The 12,780-nt window shown below is 31.3% G+C and overlaps 1 protein-coding gene across 1 annotated transcript; it reads left to right on the top strand.

Moving 5' to 3' along the window:
• The first annotated feature begins 4,853 nt into the window (after window positions 1-4,853).
• Window positions 4,854-8,658, top strand: LOC121995389 (alpha-galactosidase 1-like). Its single transcript, XM_042549140.1, has 15 exons — window positions 4,854-4,891; window positions 5,232-5,290; window positions 5,368-5,424; window positions 5,524-5,558; window positions 5,730-5,833; window positions 5,928-6,003; window positions 7,075-7,133; window positions 7,210-7,275; window positions 7,376-7,459; window positions 7,544-7,608; window positions 7,743-7,825; window positions 7,944-8,034; window positions 8,128-8,177; window positions 8,335-8,478; window positions 8,560-8,658. The coding sequence occupies exons 1-15, from the start codon at window positions 4,854-4,856 to the stop codon at window positions 8,656-8,658; spliced, it is 1,110 nt and encodes a 369-aa protein (XP_042405074.1).
• Window positions 8,659-12,780: the final 4,122 nt, after the last annotated feature.

The following is a 12,780-nucleotide window of genomic DNA, read 5'->3' as shown; positions in this document are numbered from 1 at the left end:
GGAACAACTTCTTCTATGTCATCTACAAAAACAATAGAGTAGATGGAGGATGTATCAGAAACATCTGATTGTACTTCTATTAAATCTAGATTTGTACAGGTAACTAGTTTTGCTTCTCGGGTACATAAATTCTTTTTATTTGGGCAGGCAGAGGATAAATGACCTGGTTCATTACAGGCAAAACATGTGATAGTATTGGCATATGTCTTCTTTGGTTTGAACTTCTGTACATGTTTTTCTTTATTTAAGGTTTCTTTTCTCTACTTTTTCTAAGATAATAAGTCTTTTTAGGTTTGATTGCCTTTGGCCTTGTTACTAATTTTCTGGGTGTTCTTGATAAATGATTTAGTCTTGGTCTAGGTTGGGTGATGCCATATTGTTGAGGGGTATATATCTAGCTACAAAATCCATATTGTTGATTTTTTAATTGCTTTTGTATATGGATATAGGTACATTTTTCTTTAAGTATGGAAATAATGTGTTGAATTCTTACTCCAATGTTATCGTATTGTGGTGCTATATTCATGTCTGTCCAGACTTTATGTATTTCCTTTCCTAAGTCTCCTGGAAGTTTGCTAAAAAGTCTTTCCCCTAGTTCCGGATTACAATAGTTTCCCGAGACTGCTGTTAACGCTAGAAAGTCATTATAAAAAGGTTTAATCCAGTTCCAACTAAAGAGTTATAATTGTTCTAAGTCTCTCATAGCTTCTCTTTGTCTTATATCTAATCCAGTATTAGCATCTCTGGCAGTAAACAACCTATGAATTGTATAGCAAAAATTGAGTATGTTATTTCCTTGTGATGCCATCCTGGCTACTTCCTCGGGATATGTAGTTTTATAGGCTTCCCATGCTGCTCTGGCAACATCACCTAGGTAATTTTCTCCTACTCTTATCATGGCTTCTCCTGTTTCTATGTCTAGTTCATGTCTAGCTTGATAATATCTTTTAACAGAGACTATCCATTATTCTAGATAAGTATCATAAAGTTGAGGATCATCGCATTCTCCAATATTTAACAAGACCGAATTCTTGCTAAAGTAAGTAATTTCAGGTGGTCTTCTTTTTCCTATTGTTCTTAATAAAGGATTATTATTAGTATATGGGGTAATCTTTGTTCTTGGGGGATGTCCTTCCCCATAATCCATAGTTCTCATAGAGCTTTCAGGGTATCTTACTTGTAGTGGTTGTGGTCTGAAGTTACTAGTGCTACTAGATTCGGTTGGATTCATTAGATTTACTGTTGAGAAGTAATCTTGTTTTTTAGCAATTATGTTATCTTCGTCGAAATATAACATCCAGTCAGACTCTAATTTATGGTGTAAAAGGTCAAAAGTTTCTAATTCTTTTAAATCTTCTGTAGTGAAATAGATGGCTATTTCAAATGGAATGTAAACATATTCATTTAGATCGTCATAAAATAAATAATTACTTTCCGCATTATTGGTTATAGGAGTGTCCAGTATGTTATGTTCAATGTTCATTAAATTCATATTAGTTTGAGTTTCTTCATTATCTTCTTCTTGTGATGTTGAAGGTTTATAATTATGAAATCTTACTATAGAGCTTCCATATCTATCTTTATAAATAATGGATTATGTTGGTTGTAAGGTTTGTGGTTTATTGTTTAATTCTAAATTAAGAGTCCAATCCAATCCTACAAGTAATGTTGATGAGAAGTCCTTAGGTTTGAGGAAATAAATGCCTTTTGTAGTAAGGGTTTCAATAACATTAGTAATTTGAACTTTAAAACTATTGTTAATATTTGTCATAGTTTTTCCTAGAAAGATTATATCTATTTGAATATTATGTCTTTGAAAGTTTCCATACCCTCTGGCTTGTACTGAAATTTTAATATGTTCTATAAAGTCCGGGATTGTCATATTGAAGTTTGGACAGAAATAGGTAATTCCTAAATTGCTATTCATATCTACTTCAATAAGTCCAATAATTGCCTTATCATTGTCAGAAAATCTTGAGTCATAAAGGACTAAAAATACTTTAGCTCCTATACTTTTTCTAGTAAGTCCTCTTAGTCCAAACACTATTAATCCTAGATGTATGTAGTGATGTTTTCTTTGTAAAAGTGTTCTTGCTGATTCTTCTATCATGAGTGTAAATCTTTCTTCACCTCCATCTGGTAGATGAAGTGGTTGTGTTCTGTGATGTCTATAAAGTGATGTAGAGAAGGATAATAGTCCTTGATTATATATTCTTTTTGGGTTTAAGGTATTTAATTGTTCGTTAGAAAAAGTGTCTAAATTCTGTTCTATGTCTATAAGTTCTTCTAATTGATAAGTGACAATATTTGTTGAGGACCTCCTGGGTATTATGGATAAGTTTTTATTTGGTTGTCTTAAAGTTTGTGATAATCCAGAAAAACTTTTAGTTTGTTTCTTTGTTCATAGATCCATTTGAAATGATATCTTGAGTCTTATAAGTAAGAAATTTATAAGTAGTAGGTTGTTGTCGGGTAACTGTTTTTCCTAAAGACAATTTACTAAGGTCTTTGCTAATACTTTCAAGAGTTTCTTTTAGATTACTTGTGTGAGTATCTTTATAGATATGATTTTCTAGAGTAAGTAGTTGAGTTTCCAATACCGTAAGCCTATAATGTAAAGAAGTAGTGCTAGTATGGTGTTATTTTATTGTACTAGTACTTGGTCGCCTTGATTTACTAGTGAGACGTTACTGTAACCAGTTTCTTTACTTTTAGCAAATTGTTGGGAAAACTCAATAGCTTCTTCGTAATGAGTGTTTCTAAATTATAGTTTGTTCATAAATTATAGGGTCCTAAAGGGTCTTAAGGCTTTGATACCAATTTTTTTTTTTTTTTTAATTTTTTTTTATTTTTACTAAATAGTAAAGTGGATTAACAGTAAATAGAAACAGAAATAGATTAAAAGTAAACAGTAACAAAAGTAGATTAACAGTAAATAATAACAGAAGTAGATTAACAGTAAACAAAAATAACTTGACAGTAAATAGTAATTTTTTTTTATTTTTACTAAATAGTAAAGTGGATTAACAGTAAATAGTAATAATAAAACAGTAATAGTTAACAGTAAATAGTAAACAGTAAATAGTAAAAGAAAAATACAATAAAAGAGAAGTGCAGAAATAAAGTAGATAGTCACAATACCGTGATGGTATGATTAAATATATTGACTTTTTAAATTTTTACTTTTTTTTTATTTTTATACTAAACTGCTTTCTTTTTTTGTTTGTTTTCTAAGGAGCCTCACCTGTTCAGGACCTCACCTTTCAATCAGTGCCCCCGCTTATGCGTAAGATTTATATATATATATATATATATATATATATATATATATATATATATATATATAAAAGTACGTGTATTTTTTTAGTATATATTAATTAATTAATATTAAATCTAAAAAATTATTAAAAAATTTAGTTACCACAAAAGTAAGGATTAGATTAACATAATTTTGACTAGTAAAATATTAAAAAGATGAGGCGGGGTCTCCTGATCACTTTTTGTGGTCCAGGAGACGTGTTACTCGTATTTGCGGTCGGATCGCGGTCGTGATCCGACCGCAAATGGTTGCGATCCCTTCCTGAGTTCACTGTCTCCATCAGGTTATAGTTTTTGTTCGGAGCGGGCGGTCGGAGGTCGTCCAGAGAACACCCTCGCTCGGCGCCTAGTAACCTGGCCACTTATCCATCATCGGAAGCCTTCGGGCAACCGGAAGCCGTCCGCTCCAAATAAAAACTATAACATGATGGAGCGATGAATCCAGAAAGGGATCGCAACCATTTACGACTGGATCACATTTATGATCCGGCCGTAAATACGAGTGGCATATCCCCTGGATCACAAAAAAATGATCTAGAAGATCTGTGCTCTAAAAAGACAGTAGGGATCCTCTGGTCCGCAAATTATGTACAAGGGGACGATCCACTGATGAGGACCTTTGATTTGGATGGACACCATCTTTAAGTAGGTAGGGTCCATCCAAATCAAACATCCTCACGTAGTGGATCATCCCCTGATCCGTATTTTGCGGACTAGAAGATTTGCTCTCTTGAAAAAATACCGATCAGTTGAATTTGGATAGGTAATTATAATTATTTATTAGCCGAAATAAACTTTAGTAGGTAATTAATTACCTACTAAAATTTATTACGACTAATAAATAATTATAATTACTTACCAAAATTCAATTTATCTTTTTAATATTTTACTAATCAGAATTATGTTAATCTAATCCTTACTTTTTTGGTAACTAATTTTTCAATAATATTTTAGATTTAACATTAATTAATTAATATATACTAAAAAAAATACTCGTACTTTTATATATATACTAAAATTCACTTCTCCTTGTTTATATATATATATATTAAAATTCACTTCCCCTTGTTATACAAATACAGAAACAAATAAACAAACAAAAAAAATGATCTGTCTTTATCTCTGTCTTATTTTATAAAAAATTCTAATTTATTTATAGTATTTTAATTTTAAGTCAATCCAACACTATGACATGTATTAAAGTAAAAAAGACAAGTAATAAACGGATTCAATGATCTTAAATATATATCCACGACACAATTACCTGTAAAGAATAAATGGCTATGGATTAGGTTAAAAAAAGTAATCAATAAATTTAATTAATAGGTATCCAAAAGTCATTATGTGGCAATTTCATTACACCAATTCTAATCTTCATTCGTGTATATATACACATATACATTCATTATATTATTATAATTGTATAAAATAGGATGAGAAAGATGAAGAAGGTGCTCACTACATTGGCGATACTGTTATGCTTGATCTCATGTCTTAGCGTCGAGTGCAGAAAGATGATTAATCCGCTTCAAGATATGTTCAGTAACGGCCTCGGGTTGACTCCTCCTATGGGGTAAAAATAAATTTTCTTTTTATAAATTGAATATGCATATTAAGATTTTTGGCATTAATTAGATTTCAAATTGCTCTCTTGATTTTTCTAAATATCGTGTTTATGATCCACATTTCTTAGTTATTTGGAAAATGTTTAATTTTAATGCCTTAATTAAGTGTCAAATCTATATATATGCACGCTAATAGATGTTCAATGCCAAAATCTTGCAATATATATAATATTGATTTGGTGATCGAGATTTCTTGATTATTTGTAATTATGTTTTAATACCTAGTTAAGTGTCAAATATTCAATATACATTATTTGAACACTAATTTTGTTGTTTAATTAATGTCAGGTGGAATAGTTGGAATCGCTTCAATTGTAATATCAATGAGACATTGATAAAAGAAACAGGTACAAATCATTCGCATTATACAATTTTATTATTATTATTATTATTTTTCTAATTTTCATAATTATTTGCAATACAGCTGATGCAATAGTATCCACCGGTTTGGCAAAGCTTGGGTACCAATATATCAATCTAGGTATTATAACATGGCATGTTTCTTTTCTAAAACACATAAATTTAATAGATTAAGCTTTTGATTAATCTAATGAAAAATATTGTTTTTCAAATATTTTAGATGATTGTTGGGCGGAGTACAATCGCACACCAAAGGTTATATGCTTTTTCTCTCTTGGACTATGAAAACCCTACCACCCATTTTATTCGATAGAATGATAAGTGTACCAGAGAAGGGAAGGGAAGGGAGAATGACTTAATGAAGAAGTAGATCCCTTGCTAAAATTTGTCCTTGAATTTCATTGTTTATGTGTCTAATGATTTCAGGGCGAAGTAGTCGGAGATTATAAAACTTTTCCATCTGGGATCAAAGCACTAGCCGATTACGTTCATAGCAAGGGGCTTAAGCTTGGAATCTACTCTAGCGCAGGGTAAGTTAATTGGCAAAAGTTTCTTTAACCCTAAGAGTACATTAACTCTTTTATATATATATAAAAGAATTAAGATGGTGTTTGTGATTTGCAGCGATCGAACATGTTCTAATAGGATGCCCGGATCGCTTGGTTATGAGAATGTAGATGCACAAACATTTGCATCATGGGTAAGAAAATTATCAAGAAAATTACATTTTACTCCAAGTCTATTTGTCAATGAAGGTGAAGTAGTAAAAGCAATAGAGACAATAGACATCTAATTTGCCAAGAGACTATATTGTTAATAGGCATGTTAGATTGTCTAGTCAATATTGAAATTTCTAAGGCTGCAAGCAATCCAACGACATTGTCCATCGCATAATTTGTCTTTTTTAGAGATATTAGAATTTTATCAAAAGAATCAATTAAATCCTAACATCCTTGGACCTGATATGAATCATATCAGACCCACGTTGGGTTTGATATTAATGCATTAATTTATGGTTTAATTAATTTTTCTGATAAAATTTTAATACCTCCGGAAAAATTGAAATATGCAATGGATGACACTGTTGGACTCCTTGCATTCTCATAAATCCACAAGTTCTAAAATAGTTGCAATCTAATGTCTCTAAGTTGATAAGTGAGTTTTGATCAAAACACATAAATGAACCAAGACATGTCTGATTGAATTCATTTCAGATATTGTGGATTTCTGAGGCTATAAAGAGTCCAATAGTACCCTCAATTACTTATTTCAATTTTTCTAGAGGTATTAAAATGTTATCGAAAAAAATAGTTAAACCCTCACACCCTATGGGCTTAATATGAATCATATCAAATCCAAAGTGGATATGATGTGGAATCATATCATGCTCACGTTATGCATGTATGCATCCAAAAGAGAGAGGAAAAAGAAGAGAAGAGAGGAAAAGAGAAGAAAGGTCTCATGTATATGAGAGAAGAAAGGAAAGAGAAAAGAGAAGAGAAAAATGATTGAAGAGTAGAATGATAAGAGTAATAAATTGAGTACGTTTTGATAAATACTAAACTACAATATGTATTTTAATTAATTCACAAATCTAAGTGTGGCCTTTGGTAAATTGCTGACTTATTAAAGATGTCAAAAGTTGATCCATGTGAAGATACAAATTTTGGATTAAGATAAACTTTTCTTCCTTTTCAAATGCTTCAATATATAATTTTGTTTTTGTCCAATGTATTCATTTCAAGAGGGAAATAAAAACTTTTTTTAACAGGGCATTGATTATTTGAAGTACGACAATTGTTATAATAGGGATATAGATCCACAAGTCAGGTAATTATTTTTTAACAAATAATTATATTTTTTTAATTAAGTCTTAATTTTTTGAAACTTGTACATAACTATGTAGGTATCTGGTAATGACAAAAGCTATATTAAACGCTGGTAGACCAGTCTATTACTCAATTTGCGAATGGTAAGTGATTACTATTGCACCACTATGCCGTCAAGTGTATGTTTTGTAGTCTCCAAAACAACAATTTTCCACTTATTATTGTTGTTGTTTATTTGTTTAGGGGTCAATCCAATGTAGCTACATGGGGTGGAGGGGTGGCAAATAGTTGGAGAACGACTGGTGATATCGTTGATAAATGGGATAGGTAGAGTAAAACCGATGATATTAGAAACTATATATACGACTCTATTCGAAATATGTCTAACTTTATATACATTTTTTCTTTTAGCATGATTGGAATAATAGACCAGAATAATGGCAATGCTCGCTATGCTAGTCCTGGTGGTTGGAACGGTTAGTTTCTATACCTAATTATTTATCTATTTATCTATTTAATTGCATTTTAAATGATTAAATCACTCATAAATGATTATTTAAAACAATATTCATGGAATAGTGAATTAAGTCGTCATATTATTTATGTACAGATCCTGACATGCTTGAAGTTGGCAATGGAGGAATGACCAATGATGAATATATTGTGCATTTCAGTTTATGGGCTCTCGCTAAGGTAAACACATGCTATAAGAGAGAAGTTGAATGAGATAAGTCGTGTAAAATGAGTTTGAATCCTATCAAATGGTCTAACTCAGTATGCGCTTCTCTAAGGTATCAATTTTTTGATATAGGCTCCCTTGATTATTGGTTGTGACGTAAGGAGCTTAACTAAGGAGGTCAAAGAAATAATTGGGAATGAAGAAGTAATAGCTGTCAATCAAGGTGAACAACAAATTACTAATTTATTGTAATACATAATCTTCTCTTGTGAAATGGAAAATATATAAAATCCATCTTTATTTTGGACATGAATAGATCCTCTTGGAGTGCAAGGAAAGAAAGTAATGAAGGATGGAAACCTTGAGGTAATCTACCCTATCTTTCATAAGAAAATTTTCATTTCACATCTCATGATTTACTCACTTTTTCAAAATATAGTCCTGAAATTTTATGATTGTCAAAAGTGTCTCATATCATTTTTATATCAAAATCCTAACAAAGATATATTTATACATTATATAGGTTTGGGCTGGGCAACTTAATCATGGATGCAAAGTGGTCATTTTGTTAAATAGAGACTCACAAAAATCAAGTTCCATCACAGCTAAATGGGAAGATGTTGGACTTCCTCGACACACATCAGCAGAAGTTAGAGACCTTTGGAAGGTATTAATATTATTTTCACTCATTAATTTAAAAATAAGAAGAAGATTATGACTAAAAATATTTATAATGTTTTTGTGGCAGCATGAAACACTGAAAGGAAATTCAACAGGAAGTTTGACAGCCACAGTTGGACCTCACTCATGCAAGATGTTTATCTTGAAGCCAATAGTTGGCACTTAATAGACATAATTCTAGTGATGATCTATCCTTTACTTTTCAGTGAGAATAAGTTTTCAGCAGCGGTACATGTTTTAACTCATATTTTGAGTTTAAAATTAGTGCAATCAAACATTTTATTTTATTGTGTTGATATTTTTATTTACTTTTTTCCTTGTTTTATTTTATTACAGTTGAACCCCATATTTTAAAAAACTTCGACTCAATTAATACAGTGACTCGAAGATTTAATTTGTTTTGCATAATTAACATTCCATTATATAATTCTTTTCACTACCCTTAGGGTAAGAGGAAAATGATCCTGCAAACTAAAGGAATTATACGGTACGAAATAACATAAAAGATAAGCACGAAAATAAAAACTTCAATAAATACGGATACACCCAATACATCCAAACTCATTGCCCATGGATAAAGGAATACCATTTCAACATCAAAAACAACAAAAACTTGAGCAAACATGTAATAGCGGATTCGGAATTGTAACCAAGCATCCCCTATGGGTTATATACCCGATTCATAACTAGATAGTTTCTCCGGTCTTTCCCTAACAGGGGCTAAAACTCCGGAAATTACAAATGCCAAAATAGGAATAATGTTTGATATTATCATAAATGTCCAGAAAATATCATATTCGTGAAACAGAAACATAAATGTACTCCTATTAATGTGGAATATGCTGAATTATTCGATTCGAATCGGAAGTGTCAATTTATCGAGAACTTCTTATCTTAATTTAAAATAGACTAATTATAAAAAAAGATGTGGACCTTTTGTTTGGATTGAACAACGAGAGATATGAAATATTGAAATCAGATTCATCTAAGTATTTCATCTAAGTTGAATAACAGAGGGGATTTTTATCAGTTTGGTTTCAAGTCTAATGCTATTTTATTTTTTTTTAAATCTTAGATAATTTAATTATCCACGTGTGATGGGATGATGATATATTGTCATATTGATACCAATAGTGAATGGATGATAGAGTCTATTTCCTTTGATAATTTATGTCTTCTTGACTTAATTTTAAGAATAATGTTGGAGGAGAAGGACGTGAAGTTATAATCTAAGTATTCGTATTTCTATTTCCTTTATAGAAAATTTTTTTCCAAATAAATCACACAGATATCGAGGTTTTTTTTCCGTGAGTTGTCATACTTCAGTTGACTCGAAATATGTTTTCTTTAATTTTAATAAATATGTTTTCTTTCTTATATAATGTATATTCAGGTGAATACTATGGGTATAGAGGCTTTTTAATATGCTTAATTAATTAATTAATTTGACGGTGTATATTAATTTTTTTCCTCATTACGAATTTATAAATTGTGTGTAATCAAATTGCTCTTTGATTGCTTAATGGACTTAAGTATGTGGAGGATTATGGGGACATTTTATAAAGTTAGTACTCAACATTAAAAAAAAAGACAATCATAGAAAAAATTAATCATAAATTTTAAATATATTTTATCGCCATGATGTATTCTAATTCGTTTAATTGCTCTTTTTTGTACGAGTATACGCATGATTCATTCTATTCTATGTGTAATGTGTTCATATTTCTTCGACCCAAAGTATTTGAATTAATTATTTATAGTTTTTTTTAATAATTTACATGTTTTAATATATTTTAATATTTTATTAGATAGGATTCTAATTAGTAGGATTGTTCATTGGTGCAATCAATTTCTCATCAAAGTTGATCAATCTTGAGTTGATTTAAATTGGAGTTTCGATATTTGATCAATATATTAGTTGAGATGTTAAGTAGGTCAAAACTAACTAGATATTTGACAGACGATTAATATGTTAGTTGATTGAGTAAGAGTCAAGTAATTTAAATTTGATCGAATAGTTGACAAGATGAAAAGTTCACATGGGTCATGATTAACCGGATACTTGGTCATCGGAAGTCGCACATAAAGTTAACGCAAGAAAAAAGTCCAAGTAGATCATGATTAACCAGACACTTAGCGGTCAGAAGTCCTATAAAGAGTTGAAAGTGTTAGATTTGCAATACATCATATATGAACTAAAGGATTTATCTACAACAAAATCTGACTTCTATCAATCTCTAAAGCACAACACAAATTGAAACAATAGCACATGAACTACTGACCTGAATCCATCGCTATGGCTAATGCTTCTTACTTGTCGCCGGAGTTCCTACTATTGCAGAAAAGTCTTTTACAGGAGTGGGCGGCGGCAGTCCTTTTCTTTCTTTTGATGAGGAAGAGAAGAGGTTGAAGAGACTCTAGAACATGCCCTAATTCATGAGTCTCATCATTTATATACCAAGTCTATCCTATAGGGACTATCCTCCTTAAAGCTCATCTATCGTTAACAACCCATTAATGTTAATGAACCGGGTTTTGGATCTATACATAGAATCCACATCCATTTAGACCAAAACCCTCTTTATATGCTTAAAGTATTAGATCACTTAATTGGGTATAGTTACTTTAATGATAATTAGTCATGTGTGTCTAAATCAAGTGTAAGCCTACCTTATGGAAATTAAGTCCATCCATGTGAACTCAATTGAATCTAGCTCACCCATGTGTATTTAATCCTACAATTTCTCACTTGGGCTATACTTGATTCTTTATACACCACACAATCCCTTAGTTGAGCTTAACATGCCAAACTTTATGGGTTAAATACCCCTTAAATAATCTCGTCCATTAAATCAATTATTACAGAACTAAAGAAGTCATAGTTACTATAACTGTAATAAAACCCAGCAGTAATCACAGTACTAATATTATTAACGACATAGATCAAATGTGGATGTGTAGTACAAGAATAACACGAAATGTGATCTACAAGTGTCTATTCTCAATAAGTCCTCTTTATGATACAACCGGATCCAAATCATATTTACCAAAACCTTATACAAAACTACAGTGGTAAATCACGATTCAAATTTATGAATCCAAATGAAGTCCATATCATATTTACAACAACCAAATGCAAAACTGTAATAGTAAATATGACATCCATATATCAAAGAAAGTCAAACTCATACACCCATATAAGAAAAACTACAATATATACAATGAACCAAAAAAATATGTTCATGAACATAAAGTATCACACAAAATATAGATTCCTACACAATGAGTACTTCATCAAAAAGAAGAATCCCCATATTCAGCAAATGCTGATGAAACACCTTGGGTGGTAAACCCTTAGTGAGTGTATTTGCTAACACTGATTCTATTCTTATATGCTCTATCATTATTTAACCATTTTGAACTCTTTCTTTAACCGTCAAAAATTTTATATCGATGTGTTTAGATTTCGATGAACTGTAGTTATTCTTGGAATACAATTCTATAGCTTTGTTTTCACAGTTGATCCTTAATGACCTATCAATGCCTCCAATAATATGTAACCCTGTGATAAGGTTCCGCATCCATATCCCATGGTTGGAAGCTTAATAGAAGGCTATGAACTCTGCCTCCATGGTAGAAGTGGCTATTAGCATTTGTTTGACGCTTTTCCATGATATAGCCCCTTCTGCCAACATAAAGACATAACATGAAGTGGACCTCCTGCTATCTAAGCATCTAGCAAAATCGGAGTTTGAGCATCCAACGATCTACAGATGACCTGATCTCTGATATGTGAGTATGTAATCCTTCGTTCTTTTCAGATACCGCATAACCCTCTTTATGGCTTTCTAATGCACTGGTCCAGGGTTACTCAAATATCTACCCAACATCCCCACAATGTACGCAAAATCTGGATGCGTACATACCAAAGTATACATCAAACTCTCTACTGCTGATACATAGGGGAATTGCTGCATTTCCTTGAGCTCAAGTTTATTACATGAACATTGTTGCAAGCTAAGTCTATCACCCTTTACCACCGGAGTGTCGCCAGGAGCACAACTCTGCATTCCATACCGAATGAGCACCTTTTCTATATAAGCCTTTTGTGATAGTCCAAGTGTGTACTTTGAACGATCACGTACAATCTGTATACCTAAGACAAAAGATACTTCACCAAAATCTTTCATTTCAAATTCACCGGATAGAAATAACTTAGTTTCTAGCAGCAGACTCATATCATTACTTGCAAGCAATATATCATCCACGTAACAAGTATATTGAACTT

Source organism: Zingiber officinale, chromosome 6A, assembly GCF_018446385.1.
Source record: "Zingiber officinale cultivar Zhangliang chromosome 6A, Zo_v1.1, whole genome shotgun sequence".
NCBI lineage: Eukaryota > Viridiplantae > Streptophyta > Magnoliopsida > Zingiberales > Zingiberaceae > Zingiber > Zingiber officinale.
This window is presented reverse-complemented; position numbering and strand designations above follow the sequence as displayed.